General features: G+C 46.6%; 1 protein-coding gene across 1 annotated transcript in view; it reads right to left on the bottom strand.

The window, feature by feature from the left end:
- HUNK (hormonally up-regulated Neu-associated kinase) overlaps window positions 1–15,057 on the bottom strand; it is a 100,359-nt gene extending 85,302 nt beyond the window's left edge. Inside the window, exon 1 of the mRNA XM_081302283.1 lies at window positions 14,166–15,057. Coding sequence (XP_081158409.1) covers window positions 14,166–14,426 — 261 coding nt within the window. The 5' untranslated portion in view covers window positions 14,427–15,057. The remainder of the gene's footprint in view (window positions 1–14,165) is intronic.
- Between the last annotated feature and the right edge of the window lie 1,814 nt (window positions 15,058–16,871).

The raw sequence follows: 16,871 nt of genomic DNA, 5'->3' as shown, positions 1-16,871 counted from the left end.
AATTTTAAACATAGCTGTGGGATTAAGAGAATAACCCACTGCCATTTGTTCACTAAAACAATAATGAATGTTTTCAAGCTAACTCTGTGTGTGTGCTTTGTTTTTTAACCAAATACCCATTGATTATCCATGATTAACACCACTGTACAGATACAGAAACTAAAGTTAAGAGTATTTGAAGTCAAACCTGGTGGGGCATCTCTGTAATCTTAGCCACTGAGGCTGAAGCAGGAGGATCACAAGCTCAAGGCCAGCCTGAGCAACTTAGAGAGACCCTGACTCAAAATAGAAATTAAATAAATAAAGAGTTGGAAGTGCCTCTGAGTTCAATCCCCAATACGGAAAAAAAAAAAAAAAAAGAGTTTTGAATGCCGTGCCCAAGATTACCCAAATACTAAGGAACAAAAAGATGGGAACCAAAGCTGTCATCCCTAAAGCATATATTATAGTACATGTCACCATTATGCAACAGATTAGAGAACACAGGCAAAAGTCCCTACTCTACTGGTTTAACAGTAACTTCAAAGAATGGAATGGTATCAAAATCAAATTTTTAAAGACTATAAAGGAACATGGGGAAATGTTCTATTATCAGTGAAATAAAGAAAAAGAAAAATCAAGTGATCTACAACAGAATGTGTGATTATGGATGATTTTTATTTTCTTATTTGTGTTCCTGTTTATTTTCCACAAGGAAGAGGGATTAGGGGAGGGGTCCTGTTTAATTCACCTGAAAGAAAATTAACATTTTTTGTAAGTCATCTAACACAGAGGGGGAGTCAATAGTGAAGCAGGATGGGTAAAGCGCACGGCAAGCCAAGAGTAGGTGTAGGGGGTATTTTTAAAAAGCACATTACAATTACCAAATATTAGGCCTCATGGAACAAATATTAGCCCAGGATTCATTTGAATGTGTTTAAAAACCTCAACTATTCTAAAATGCACCTGTGACTGAATTGATTAAAGGAATCTTATATTGCTAAATACTTGGTCAAAAATACTTTTTTAAACATTATTTGAAAGCATTTAGGTGGAAGGCACTCAGTGGAAGAATGCAGGTGGGGCATACACAAGGCTTTGGGTTCTACCTGCACCACAGCAAAGGGAAAAAAAAATCACAGTTGATCATAGGAACCACACTGATATATTGGACAATTTATCTGTGCTTAAGTACATATGCTGTTGAATAATAAATCCCTTCAAAATCTGGAAGACATTCTTCATCTGATTATTAGAATTTAAAAAAAAAATTATTCCAAACACTCTTAGGTACTTTATCAGCTGCTTTAATGGCCCTCTATGTTTTTTAAAAAGCAAGAAAGATTAAAAAAAAAAATACTTCAACACTCCATTCCTGATCTAAGAAAAAGCATCTCAGAGTAATGAATTAGATAGGAGCACAATAGTCACATAGCACTTGCCCTCCAGAGGGAAATTCAAGTTTTATTACATCAAATTGGCCTTGAAACTGCAACTACTGCTCACAAATGTTAGTTTTTAATAGAATAAAATGTCATCCTATGGGAATGACACATTACAAACCTGCAGAAGTGTTTTCAAAACAAGCTTTCTTTATTCCTATTATTAAATGTAAATGTTCAACGGAGAACTGAGTCATAGACTAGTTTCTCTAATTAAATTTTTAATCTGGAACAAAGAATGCACTTGGAAAGCTAGACTTCTATATCAGAGCAGCAGGAATTCCAATGAATACCCCGATTACATAAGTGATAACACTTATCTTCATCCATTTGGCTTCACTAAAGCAGGGCTCAGATAAAACACTAAAATATTCAGATCCCAGACTCTACAGCCAACTTTCCTAAAGTTTTACTTTCACCCCAGGCACTTCCTCATTCCATTTGTCTCTGATGTCCCCTCTCAGCTCAAATGAGAACTATGCAAAGGCTTGAAAAAGCTGGTCTAGTTCCAGATGGCCTGTATATTAAACTAGGAGACGCACCAGGTATTCTATTTTGCTTTTAATGAACATTCTGTGTCCATTCTTGTAGAGGAGGGTTGAACAAACAGACCCGAAGGGCCTGTACATTGTGCTACTTAAGACACACAGTTGCACTTAAGACACACACTTACTACTGGATTCAAAAACCTCTCTCCTCCCCTAGGTTTTTCTCCCTCCAATGAAAAAGAGAAACTAAATTTAGACTGAATGCTAACTTGAGAAACTCAGTCTCCCCTGCTTCCTTCATTGAGAAAGTCTCCTGCAACAAATTTATGGCATGATAAACTTTGCATGGTATTCTGTAACTTATATTTAATAGTATACATACAAGTGCATATGCATTTGTGCATACATATGCTACACACAGATACCTTTGTGGGTGTGTACCCAGAGAGAGAAATACATATTGGCTCAAGCTCTTCATCTCATAGTAAACACACAAAAGTAAATAAATAGCAGACCAGAACTGCAGGTGCAGGAAAGTGTCTCTCAGTCCCCAGACCATGTGGAGGTTACTGCCTACAACACCCATCCCAGCAGTTATATCCAGGGCTTTGAGCTTTCATTCATCACTGATTAGTGACCTAATTAGCTGCTTACTAATTCTTTCATTTGGAAACTCTTTGTTAAGACTCCAAATACTCAATCTGGTTTTGCCATTATCTGTTGGTTTTCCTAAAATGTGGGGCTTTCTGTATTAAACTTGAGATAGTCCTGGGCAAATCAGGACACTGGTCAATCTATTCTGCAAAATAAGGACAACAGGACCTACCACAAAAGGCTGTGTGAGGTATATATTGTCTTTTGCAGCCAAACATCGAGGACAAGGCCCAGCAGATGATATGCAACCTATAAAGGTTAATCATTATTCTTGTTATCAGTACTGTTACCACCTCATGGTCAAAGAAAAGAGCATGAGCTCATTTCTTCATGGAAGGTTTTCCTTGGTTCAGTGTTTGGAGATCCTGCTCCAGGAAGATGAATCTGGACTTTCTCCTATCATCCCTCACTGAGACAGCAGACTCTGTGGTGGCACTCTGAGCTTGGTGGACACCCATTCTTGCTGCACACAGAGCTCTGGCAAAGAGCAGATGACCAAGAGAAAAGCCTTATGGAACAAAAATGTCCAAACAGAGTCAGGAAGATGGCCTGACAACTTACCCAAAGCCATGAGGTAGGATGTAAGACAATTAGAACTCGAGCAGGGGATTAGAGCAGAGGTACCGCAGGCAGGGGGATCAAAATGAATCCAATGGCTCAGAAAATGGGCAAGAGAAGCAAGCAGGATTATAAAATGTTTTGGCAGGAACTTGGCTTTGGAGACTAATAAACTTATAAAAAAAATATAGTCAAAGAGACAGACGCCAAACCTACATATATCTCCATGGGAAACATCCAAAGAAATGTATGTTTGCAAATAGCAGCTTCTCCCATCTGTTGCAGTGTTGGTACATTTCTCAGGAAAGAGCTGAGGGTCCATTAGCAGTCCTGTGACACTGCAAAATATTTGTCTGCTTCTTGTTGATCACCTGTCACTCAGATCCTCAGGTGCCTACCTTAACAAATCTGTGCAGAAAGCTTGGTTATTTCCAGGACAACATTTTCTACAGAGCGCCAGCCACGCAACCCATTCAACCTCAGGCATTCGTTCCCAGAAGCAGCAAGGAGCAAGAGAAACAGAAAGCGCCTGCAGATCCATAGCCTGCCAATTTGTATATTGCCATCCAGGAGGCTGTACGCATGTCCTGGAAGATGGAAGGTTTTTCTTAGATCCATCCCAAAACTATTTACCCAAAGCCTTCTCTGTGCCAGGTACTACTCTAGGTACCAGGGATAGAGCAGTGGTCCACTTTCACCAGGTTTACAGTCTAGTGGGGGGGATGAACGAAAAGCACATCGACACAGAAATACATACTGTGTTAGTCAGCTTTTGTGTCGCTGTGACCAAAAATATCTGACAAGAACAACTTAGAGGAGAAAAAGTTTATTTGGGGCTCACGGTTTCAGGGGTCTCAGTCCACAGGCGGCCAGTCCATGGCTCTGGGCCCAAAGGGAGGTAGCACATCATGGAGGAAAGGACCCAGCAGAAGAAAGCTGCTCCCCTCAAGGCAGCAAGGAAGCACAGAAAAGGAGGGGGAAGGGGCCACAAGGAAGATGCACCTTTCCAGGGCTCACCCCAATGGCCCGACCTCCTCCAGCCACGCCCCACCCCTCCAGCCACGCCCCACCCCTCCAGCCACGCCCCACCCCCTCCAGCCACGCCCCACCCCCTCCAGCCACGCCCCACCCCCTCCAGCCACGCCCCACCTCCTCCAGCCACGCCCCACCTCCTCCAGCCACGCCCCACCTCCTCCAGCCACGCCCCACCTGCCTACAATCACCACCCAGTCAGTTCCTTCAAAGTAGGATGAACTGATTAGGTCACAACACTCACAATCCAACCATTTCTCCTCTGGATATTCCTGCATTCACACAGGAGCTTTTGAGGGGACAACTCATATCCAAACCATAAAATACACACAGGGTCAAGTGAAGGTAAGAGTCAAATTGTGCCCCCTCAGTTCATAAATAGGAATCCTAGCCCTCCATACCTCAGAATGACTTTATTTGGAAACAGAGTCTTTATAGAAGTTACCAAGTTGAAGTGAGGTCATTAGGGTGGGCCCTGATGTAGTAGGACTAGTGTCCTCATACAAGGGGACACTTGTTATGACAGAGACAGACAGGCCTCCAGGGAAGAAAATGTGAGAAGACACAGGCAGAAGTCGCCATTGAGAACTGGAAGAGGTTGGAACCATCCTCCTTCAAGGCTTTCAGAGGACCAGTCCTCCCCCCCACAACCTTGACCTTGGACTTCTAACCCCCAGGGAACCCACAGCCTCTGCTGTTGCAGACACCCTGTCTGAGGCAGTGAGTTACTGCAGCCCAAGCAGCAGTGAGAAACGCTCTGAGGAGAGCAGGGGTGACAGAGGACATGGGCATTTCAGGGACAGCTGTCAGAGTGAGGCCACGCTGATGCTGATTCCGACCAGCAGACCCAGTGATTTCCCCACCACTGCTGCTCCCCGGGGGACTCTTGGTAGGAAGAATTCAGAGTGCCAAGGCGTATTTTAACACGTGTGCACACGGCTGACTTAGTGCATTTGGTGTCCAAGTTCCATGGTGGTTCTTGCTCCTTAAAAAGTCACTTCCCTCTACATTCCCCCTTTTTCTTTGTCTTTGTCCCTTTGGGATGTTATAACAAAATACCATAGAACGAATGGCTTGGCAATAGCAGAAATTTCTCTCTCACGGTTCTGGATGCTGTGAAGTCCAAGATCAAGGCTTTGGAAGATTTGGTGTCTGGTGAGTCTGCTTCCTGGTTCATTTAAATGGTTTCTTGTTTTGTCCACACACAGTGGACAAAATTAATTCCTAATTACAGATAGGAAGCAGATCTAATTACCCGCCAAAGGCCCCATCTCCAAAGACATCACATCTCCAAACAACCAAAGCAACAATCCACCATAAACTGTATTGCCTGTTTTATGAAGAGGTGATGAGACATAGATGCCTCTTTGGCTTATCCCAGCTAGGGTCAAATATGCCAGTGTCCACTCTTGATCATGCCTCTCCCCTGAAAGCCAATCATGGCAGGGCTGGGGCAATAATCAGGCATGCTTAGTTTAGGGTCCTGCTTGTGCCACCAACCCACCTAACCTGAGTATGATCTGCAACTTTAGCCCAATGACACTGATGCTAACAAATCAAGGAGACTCAGACCATTGTCCCAGTAACCCAGAAACCTCTCTGCAGCCAGTACAGCTGACAATGAAGCAGTAGCTCTTAACATTTTGGAAGCAAGTAACTCCTCATAAACCCTCTCCCCAGAAATATGATTACATATACAATCTTTAGAGGTTCATGGACACCCAACCCATCAGTGGTCCTCTAGTTAGTATAATCCAAGGAAGTAACCTCTGCAGATACCAAGAACCACCAAGACACAAAGACAAAGAATAAATGAAGAACAGGGAAAGATGAAGCAGCCTGCAAACCATATCACTCAAAGAGAACTAATTTCCTTAATATACAAAGAGGCCTGACAAATCACTAAGAAAAAGACCAAACACCCAAGAGAAAAAATGAGGACTAAACATGAAAAGTGAACAGAAATGAAATGTAGATTGCCAAGGACATGTGGAAAATATACTCAATTCCCTTGTAAATAAGAGAAACTATAAACAAGATACCATGTTTAATCTACCACATTGGAAAAGATCAAAAAGTATAAAAATATCCTTTTTGCTTGTAAAAATGCACAAAAAAGCAGACACCCTAAAACAAGTTGTTGTGAGTATAAATTGGGACATCCTCTATGGGAGACAATTTGGCACTATTTATCAACAGTTAAAACAGATATATGATTTGGCCTAATACTAAGATATACAGAAAACACCCCTCAGATATACTGAAAACATTTACGAAATAACAAATGGGTATATATATATATATATATATATATATATATATATATATATATATATATATATCACAGCATAATATGGAAATAACAATTCCCAAAATGTTTAAAATCTAAATATCCATTAACATGGAATGGTTAGGTCAGTATATTATCTCCATATACTGAATATTATGTAGCGTTTAAAAAGAATGAGGCAATTCTGTAGTAGTTCTAGAGAAGACGTATTGCTAAGTTTAAAAAAAAAATGTGGTACTGAAGAGCATGTACAGTGTAAAGACACATCTGTCCACACCCACACGTTTACAGATATGCACATGGGCATGTGTGTATATGGGGCACCTCCAGAAGGATGCATGAGAAACTAGAACCTGGGGTCACCTCTGGGGACACAGGACCTGGGAACAGAGGCGCATATATAAGAGGCAGCTATTTCTCACGGTGAGCTCCCGCAAAGACTTTGAATTCCAGACCATGAATCTGTATGACCTATCCCAAAACGTCACCAAATGCATCATAAAAACACACCAAAAAAAATGATCGCAAAACAAAAAGAACCCAGGAATTAGAACTGCGTGCTAGGGCAGAGTGGGCACAGTAAGGCGATAAGAGGACATCAAAGGTGGTTCTGCCCTGAGCCGTCTCGGTGTCCATCAGAAGGTCTGAATTGGTACTCTAGTTGTCAAAACCCATTTCCCATCACCCCCTCAACGACTCTGGCCCAACTCATGATGAGGGGAGAAGGGTCTCTCCCACGGAAGGGGATACCATCTCTGAATCAGGCACACAGGTGACAAGTCAGCCAGGCTCTGTTGCCACAAAGTTCTGCCGAGAAAATACACAGAGCAAAGGGAGACTTCAACCTACAAGGACCAAAGAACACGAGTCTCAAACACTGAAACTGAAGAGAAAGGAGAGGCCAAGTTTAGATCAGAGCAGTTGGAAGGCGGAGCCTGCCCATCAGCCACCTTACGGAGTAGGAAGTGAGGAAACTGCCCCTCTGTGCTGGAGATGAAGAGCCTGGCTCCAGCCCAGTCCCTCTCAGCAGGCGGTGGATGACTCCCCCAGCTTCCTACTCTTAGCTGTGAGACCTTCCCAGGAACTGCCCTTAACATCTATCCTGTCCAGGGTTATGCTGCCTTCTCAGGGCCTGATCCCTGAATTGTAATAAAGGTCCAACTTGGACCAGGGCCAGCTGGGCTCTAGGGCTCACCACGGCTTAGGCAGAGCTTTGCTCCAGACTGCATGAGAGTATGGCTTCTCCTTCTGCACACTGCTGCTCTGTCCCTTCCACCCCCTCCCCCACACCCTTTCCCTCACAGGAATTGGCCCTGCTGTGTACTCCCTGAAAGCACATTCAATTCCTTCCCAAGGTCAGTTTGCCAGGAAGTCACCTGCAACACTATACTAATGATCTAAGGGGTCCTGGGTTGAACTGTGCTCCCCTAGCCCCAAGAGATATCTTCAAGTACCTGTGAATGCTACCTTATATGCAAATAGGATCTTTGTACATTTAATCAAGTTAAGATGAGATGATACTAGATGAGGGTAGACCCTAAATCCTATGGCTGGTGTCCTTATAAGGAGATGGATAAGGAAATTTGGAAACAGAAGAGATACCCAGAGGGAAAACCATAGGAGATAACACAGATTGGAGCATTGAAGCTACTAACTAGGGATTCCAAGGACTGCTAGCAAACACCAGAAAAGCCAGAAGAGGCAAGGAAGGATTCTCCCCTAGAGCAGTTTCAAGGCATTCATTGTGGACTTCTGGCCTCCAGAACTGTGAGTATAAATTTCTGCTGTTTAAACCACACTGTTGGTGATCATTTGTTATAGTCATCCTGGCAAACTAACAAAGAAAGTCAGAGAGTAAATCTACTCAGAGCATCTGTTACAGTTTAGATATGAGGTGTCCCCCAAAAGCCCAGGAATGAGATAATGTAAGAAAGTTTAGAGGTGAAATGATTGGGTTATGAGAATTTTAACCTACCCAGTGCATTAAGTTAGCTAGGTGGTTACTGTAGACAGGTAAGATGTGGCTGGAGGAGGTAGGTCACTAGGGGCATGCCTTTAGGGGTATATATTATGACCCTGGTGAGCAAAGCTCTTGCTGCTTCTTGATTGCCATGTCCTGAGCTGCTTTCCTCCTCTACACCCATCCACCATGATGTTCTGCCTTACCTCGAGCCCAGAGCAACAGTCGGCCATCTTTGGACTGAGATCTCTGAAACCATGAGCCAAACAAACTTTTCCTCTTCTAATTGTTCTTGTCAAGTCTTTTGGTCACAGTGACACAAGGCTAACCAAAATAGCATCCCTCTCCTTAGGCAATGCAAGTTAAAACACCAGCAAATTGGTTCTCACCTGCCCAAGGTTGCTGCCAGCATCTAATGAGAAACTGCAAGGCACATTCTCAATAAGCCATAAAACTCAATACCACTGGATGATAAAGGAGAGGTGAAAGCTCTCTCAGGTTTGCCAAGGCATCAAACTGCACAGGTAGCATTCAGGCCATAAGTTACTCCCTCCTTCCTGCTAGAACCTTACTAGTCAGTAGCACCCCCATCAGAGAGCGCGAAATTCAGTGCAGGTCAGCACTTGAAAGTGGCCAGCGCCCTCGTTGAGCAAATGAAGTGTCTGCAGCATTTAGCTAAAATAAGTCTTGTCTACTGGGTTGCAATTAGCCGAGAGAGCAAGTCTCTAGGTTTCCATGAATAACCGAGACAGGGTGTATATTCCAAGGGAAAGGATACTTCAAGTCCAAACTGCCTTCCTACAGAGAACACTCAAGCCTGCCCATCTCTTTGGGTGGGCATGTCTGGCCACTCCCAACCCCTCCTGGGAAGGTAAGCTCTGGGATGGATGATTGCCACGCTGCTCAGGGACAATGGGCAGCATGCACAACTCTCTATTCTTGCAGACCCGAGTCTGATTGTTATGTACAGGAACCAACTCCTGCAGAGAAAATATAGGGTTGTACTCCTCTTCGTGGGCACCGTTCTGCACTGTTACGCTGACTCGAAGCCACCCTTTGAAGTCCCTGGGACCTGTATCAATGAACACTAGGAACCCAGCTCTATTAGCCAATTTCCACCATTCCCAAGTACTTCAAAAAGATGAGGCAGGCAGAAAGTTCAAAAGAATGTGCCCGCAACTGCAGCATGCAATCTGGGAAATTATAGGCACTGCCTTGTCACCCAGGACACACTGAGCAGGTGCTTTTGCAAACGCCTCCTTCTTGCCAAGAAGTCCCTGCTGGGGATTAATAGGAATTTCCAGTTCTCTAAGCATTTCTTGTTCCCAGAGCTATTACCCCTTAAATTTCTAGCACTTAAAAAGAAATACAGGATTTAACACCTGTTTGTTTCAGAAATACTTGCTAAAAACAGATCTGCCAAAAGGCCAACTCTAAAATTAGTCATATTTCCTGCTCTGCAAAACATAGTAAATTGTATTTTTAGTAACTCCTTCACTCCAGGTATCTGTCACCGTCATGCTCTATGCATGATTATTGACAACTTACTAAGTGCACAATCCTTATTTTTAGCCCCAAATAGATAATGAAGTGATAAACAGGCTTTTTTTCTTTCTTTAACCAAAGGTTAGAACAAGATATTTAAACATCCTAACTAGTAATTATGTACCCAATTTTGCCTCTTAATCTCAAAAGAAGGTAATGGGTGACTCTGGTTGCCCTTATAATGAGTTTTGCCTGCCTTTCAAATCAGCTCTACTCTCGATACACATTTACACTTTGCTCAATAATGCTTGTCTAACTATATTTTATCAATTTTATCAAATGTGATAATAATCTATTATGGGCCAGAGACTGTGCATTAGGTGTCAGTTACCAATACCAGGGGCAGGGAGCACACGTGCTCCGGGTTTTCCCAAGTCCTTACTCCATGCTCCTGCTCTGCAACTTGGTTCTCTGTCTCAAAGTCATTGAGATACTTTTCAGAATCTAATTCTATGATCATTTTCCTGGTCTAAACATCAACTCAGTTCAGCCCTGAATGAGAATGTACCAATTAACAATTTCATAGGATCAAGCGAATATTCATTTTTAAAGCCAGATTTACAGAGGTTACATTAACTCAAAACCAGAGGGGGCAAAATCAGGTCTCAGCCTAAAGCCATCCTTTCTTTTCAAGCAGTAAAAGGGCCATCTAGATTCAAATTACTTCCAAACAAACGACTTCAGAGGACAGAGCAGGTAAAAGACTGTCCTGCAAGCACCAGTAGCAACAGAGGCCTCTGCATAAGATAGGATCAAAGCCTGAAAGAAAGTCAGGAAAAAGTGGTTCCTTTGTCATCAAGACTCACAGTAATTCCAGGCAAAACACAGAGAATTTCACTCACAGCGTTTTGGAAATGTGCTTCACACTGAAAACGCACACAAACATCACCACCATCACCACCTCCCCAGACGCCTTCAACCACCAGTACTCCAGATTTTGGCAGAAATCACCCAACACAAAGTACACAGTTTGAGATCATAGCTACGAAACAGGAGAAACCCAGGGTACCCCTCATCTTCTCTTTCCCTATCCTGTTGCATGAACTGATTTTCCAAGATAACCTGCCCTGAATCCTTCCATTCCGGGTGGATGACCAGGATACCTCTATTTCTAAATCATGTTCATGATTTCATTTCCCTTTCCATATAGCCTGTTTCCTTTAAAAAAGAAGTAGAAGCCAGGCACCGTGGCACATGCCTGTAATCCCAGCGGCTCAGAGGCTGAGGCAGGAGGATCGCGAGTTCAAAGCCAGCCTCAGCAAAAGCGAGGCGCCAAGCAACTCAGTGAGACCCTGTCTCTAAATAAAATACAAAATAGGGCTGGGGATGTGCCTCAATGGTTGAGTGCCCCTGAGTTCAATCCCTGGTACCCCTCTGCCCCATAAAAGGAGAAAAGTACTTTATCTAAAAAGTATGCACCCCAAGAAAGGAGGAAAAAATAGGGGAAGGGGGTTGCCTTCCAGGTTCCCTTCATATCAAGGTCTGCCACTGATTGATCTGCTCACTTCAGTACAGCTTCCCAGCTGAAGCCTGCTCTTTCTAAAAAGGACTTGTGGTTGCAAACAGCCTGAGGTTGCTTTCACCTACGTTTTGGTCCAAACTTATTAGGGCAATACCCAAAACAAGAGTGGGAATGGAGATTCATTAACTCTGTGATCCTTCCCAAGCAGAGTCATGCATGCGAGAGCTCCATGCCCATACACACACATACACACACAAAACCACCACACATTTTAATCTCTACAATCTGCTAAACTCCACATCTATTAGTTAAGCATTAAAGGTGCTGAATTTGGGAGATAAATGCTATGAATGACACCATTGTTTCTTTAAAGCCAGTAACAGAGTGTACTAAAATCCAGATTTCTCCTAATGCTTACTTACAGCCATGGAAGCACTGGTTCTCACGCTGGAGAGAAACAGAGCTGGAAAACCAAGTTTTTCAACATAAACATCCCTCCCCGGCCTCTGCCTCCCCACTAGGAACCACTGTCCTTAACTAGATCACATCAATTGGTCCAGGGAAATAATTTCACATCCAATTAATACCTCCTCTCACTGCAAAGATGAAGTGAGAATCATCAATTAAGAAAGATAAAATGGGAGGGGGAGGAGCGGAACACTGGGGGTGTCACCCAGCTCCTCATTTGTAACTCATTTGGGCCGTAATTCCCTGCATTCCAAGGGGGCCCAGTAAAGGGCTCCAGAACCCAATCACTCAGAGTAGCAGAGTATGGAGTAGCGGCTGAGCTCTGAATACATCCCCAGGCAGTTCAGCAAGGCCAAGAGCTTTATGTTATGAAGCAAAAATGTACCGGTGAGGAGCAGAAGCACAGCCCAACAAGGGAAAGTGGAGAGTAGCCAGAGAAGCTGTGGGCAGGGCAGGGAGATGAGTGTACTCCCAAAGTGAACTCATAATGTTTGCCACTACCTGGTTTGCATGGGACTCACCTCTTTTTTTTTTGCTACGTTTAGAGAGGAAACATGCAGGACCAGACAGAATCCTATACATTCCAAATGAGGTAAAATGCTACCACCCATTTACACAGGGACAGAAGTGAGCTCACCAATTAGCACGACACCCATGTGCCCTGAACAGACCCACCATAGGTAAGGAGGACAGCCCACTCTAACCAAGAAGTAAGGTGTTCCTTGCTCCCTTTGGAGTAGAAATTAGGAGGGCTTTGATTTTTTGTTTTTGCTTTTTTATTTTTTTCTTTGAAGATTACTGTAGTGAGTTCATACTGGACCCTCACATTTCATAGAAGTCCAGAAGCACCTTTTAAAACTCCTCATTCTTACTCCACTCACCCAAAATAAAGGAGTCCCCCAATCGAAATGGCTACAGAAATAAACGACAATTTACAAGGATGATGGGGGTGTGCACTCAAATGCAAGGGGCTCCAGAACAAGGTGGGGAGTAGGGAGGGAAACTAAAGGTGAGGAGCAGCTGGGGCAGGAAGGCAGGCAGGGCAGGAAGGGCCACCAGGTTCACAGCAGTCTGGATGGAGGATCCACTTCTGAGGCCAGAAGGGTTTGGCTCTCTGGCTACTTGCCCAGTTAGGAAGCCCTGAGCTTCCCTCCTCCCTCCAAGAGGGGCTGCTCCCCTTTAGTGTGAGCAAGTCCCAGCCTGGGGGGAATCTTGAGTCTTAGATGACATAAGCTGGGCAGCCTGGAATAGCTCCAAGTCTGGGACAACTCCCTGCCTGGGACGCCTCACAGCCGGGGTTGACCCAGCCTCAAAACTAAGTGGTCTCTAGGGTTTCTCCTCAAGTTATACCTGGCCTGGAAAGGGATCACCTCATCCCACTCTGACTTGGCTAGAGAGGTGTCCCTCCGTGTCTTGAGGAGGGCCTCTTTTACTTGCCCCTTTTCTAGAAAGATAAGAACACAACTCCCAACCTCTAAAGTCTGTGTGGATCTATACCTGCAAGAAGCAAGGTCTGCACTAAAGCTGCCACCCAGGGACGGGAGGGATCCAGGGGTGGGGGGGAGGGGAGAAAGGGGTAGGGGTGAGCATTGGCTGGTGCTCATGGGATGCAGATGTGGGAGGGGCAAATGGAGAGAAGTGCAGGTTGAAGAACAGACTGGTGGAGTGTAGGGAGCGTATCTTAAATCTTCTGTGCACAAAAATCCCCTAGCTGCCCCAGCCCAGAGGTGAAGAGGAATATCTGTAGGGTTTCAGCCTTTCCCCAGCTCCTCCCCAGAGCCTAGAAAGGGATCAAACCCTAAGCCACCCCTAAGGTCGGCTAATCGGCCCTTCCGCCTCGCCCGTGAGAGTCAGGTCCTCTATCTCTTATTCTTGCCTCTCCAAGCATCTGTCTCCCCTACCCACAGAAAGCGCAGAGTCCCCGAACTCCTGCGCCCTGACCCCCCCCTGCTCTGGTGTCCGCCAGGTGGCGCCTTTCGAAAAGCAAAAAGGATACGTGGGACCACTTCGCGGTGAGTCGGTCGCCACCCCCCACCCCGCCCCAGGAAAATGACCCCAGACCACCCATCAGTAGGTGCCAGATGACCCCCTACGGAGAGGGCTGAGTGCGCGTTTAGCTCGACCCCTCTTTTGGCCAGAGAGAAAAGCCAGGTGGAGGGGGGGGGGGCGCCTGGCCCGGGACGATGCTTTGGTACTCCCGGTGCCGTGCTCTCTGCAGGGTCCGGCCGTCCGCTCCCTCCCGGAGCCCGTAACCCGCGGGCCAGAGGCCGGCGCCCAGGAAGCTCACCTTCTCTCCGGTCAGCACGTGCAGCCCCTCGCGCACCTTGGCGAAGGAGCCCTCGCCCAGCTTCCTGCTGCCGATGAGGTAGTTGCCCACGCGTTTGTGGTGCTGGAAGTCGCGGAGCCGCTCGCGGGGCACGCCGCTCACCCAGGCCGGCAGGAAACTTCCCTCGCAGGCCGCCGCCGGCCTGGCCGCCTCCTCCGCGCCGCCGCCACTACCCGGCGCCGCCGGCTCACCCAGGAGCCCATCTCCCGCCGCCGCCGGCATCCCGCCTGCCCGCAGCCCGCGCCGCTCGGACTAGGCTCCCGCGCGTGCAGCTCCTCCTTCTCCGGCTCCCAAGCTGCCCAGCTCCTCCCGCCGCCACCCCAACCACGGCCCCGCCCGGCCCGGGTCTCGGTGCCCAGCTCCTGGGGCCGCCGCGCTCACGCCCCCCGCGCCACCGAGAGCAGCGCGCAGACAATAGCGGCCGCCCAGGCGACGGGGCGTTCCGGGACCCGCCCCCAAGAAGTTCTTCCTCCGAGGGTCGCCCGGGCTCCTTTCAGGACCCGCGATGCCGCCCCCGATACCGTCCAGGGGGTTGATGACAGTCCCCCTTCTCGGGCTCGCAGGGATCTGCACGCCAGGGAAGAGGTGCGGTCGGTGGCTGGGTCCCGGAGTCCGGGCGCCGCCTCCGCCTCCGCCCTCGCAGCAGCCGTCTGGCCCTCACAGGCTCGGGTCCGGCTGGTTTGCTCCTAGCCGTGCGCTGGGCAGACGCTCCCGCCCGAGAGGAACTCGCGGCGGGCTGCAAGCGCCCTCTGGAAGGCAGTAGAAGAAAGCCCCATTCAGTTTGAATTTGCAGAAATTTAATCCGGTCGCGGGCGGCGGGAACAGATGCGAGCTCCACTCCGCAGCCTGTGCACTTTCAAATCCCTCGTAGCCCCTCCTTCCCCGCGCGCAACAGCCAAACTCGCCCCTAGCTGGAAAGGGGAGGGGAGCGCCGAAGTGGGCGGCGGAGCCACCTGAGCGCCAGACTGGGGGACCCTGCGCGGCCTCGGAGACGCGCGCTCCCGGACCGCCCAAGTCGGACAGTCTTCGTCTCTGCGGCTTACCCAGATTCTGGGTTTGGGTTTTCTGGACCTTTGGACAGTGAAATACCCCCCACCAGCTGCACCCACCCGGGGCGTGGGGAAGGGAGGGAGGGAGAAGCTCCCGAACCCTGTGAACTGGGTTGAGTGCTCAGCTCAGAGCCTGGCGCACGATAGGACCCGCTGGACCCTGGATGGATGGCTAGATGGATGGGTCCAAGAAAGGATGGGGGAGGTGGCAGGACGAGTGCCCCTGTTCACACGCAGACCCGATTGCTGTATTGGAGGAGGAGCAGCCGCCAGCGTAATAGTAGCGGCTGCAACGTAGGAATCAGGGCGTCTGCTGCCTCTGCGTGTACGTTTACACCTTCTTTGCCTCGGGTTGAAATGCTGCCTTTGAGTGCAGGTTGAGCTGGACGTGCGCACGCCGCACCTCGGAGCTTTTGTTCTATGAGCGCTGGGGCTATGTTCATCTCGCATAAACAATTGCAGCTGCTCTGACGACACAGACCCTCTTCGGGATCTCCAACATCTTCCTGAACCGAAAAATGAGGAATTCTCTAAGGGAGAAGCTGCAGAGTAGGTAGGAGGGAGGCATTTGTAAAATGCTACCTGTTGAGGTGCCCGCGTTTAATGCAAACTTAACCTCGGATTTGGTCCTAACAAAGTTCCTTTCATTGTTTACTCCTCAGTAAACAAGTATGACATCAATCCACCTCAGTGCTGGGAAACTGGGGGAGGGGCATACCGCTGTCGTTAATCCAGGCTTGGGGGCTCCCAGACCATCTGAAAAGTAACCCAGAGAAACACCAATTTTCTATTTTAAATAGATATGATTTCGAATATGGTACTTTGAACCACTCGTGCCACATATCACCAACCTTGTTATGATGGAGCATTTGGTGGTTTCTGTTGGTTCGCTCGGTTGTTCCCATTTTCCTATATTAAAGATACACTTTAATTTTTTCTCTTGCTGTGCTTAAGGGACTTTTTTTGTTTTAATCCCTGGTCTACATCTACAATTTCTGCAGGCTTTCGCGTTTCTAATTTAGTAATCAGATTTTAAGAGGACAAGCAACGTGGGAGAGAGATGGTGACCAGCCAGAGCCGGCAGAGTAGATGTTCAACAAATGTTTAATGAATGAGGAATATGGGGGTTACTTTAGGATCAAAATCATTCTAAATCTTCCATCAGAAAAGGTTTTGGAGTCTCTCCAATGTTGTATTAATTTTGAAAGAATTTAATTTTATGACATAAACTCTTTATGAAAAATTAGAGATTTATTTATTACAGTTTAAAGGCAAATTTCAGAGATTGTTCATCAAAGTGTCTTTATGGCTAAAACAAAACAAAACTCCATGCAAATTGTGGAAGACACAATGAAATAGAGATCTTCTTTCCTAAAATATTTCAATTACCCTTTCAAGGTGGAGGTCAGGAAAGGGGTGAAAAGGAGAGAAAATCCAGGCCTATTAAATATTTTTCAAGCCTGCTGCTTGGGTTTGATTCAAGTTCACTGCTAATTCCATCAACTGGGATGGATGCCAAAGAGAAGTCCAAATCCTACCCTGCCTAGGCTTAGCAACTGCATTTTGAACTACAGGTCCTGATCTCTGAAATGGGCATGTTTAATAAGGAGTGACTCCG

Source organism: Spermophilus citellus (genome assembly GCF_964194105.1).
Source record: "Spermophilus citellus genome assembly, chromosome: 7".
NCBI classification, from domain to species: Eukaryota; Metazoa; Chordata; class Mammalia; order Rodentia; family Sciuridae; genus Spermophilus; species Spermophilus citellus.
The sequence above is the reverse complement of the archived record's forward strand: the minus strand, read 5'-3'. Positions and strand labels throughout refer to the sequence as shown.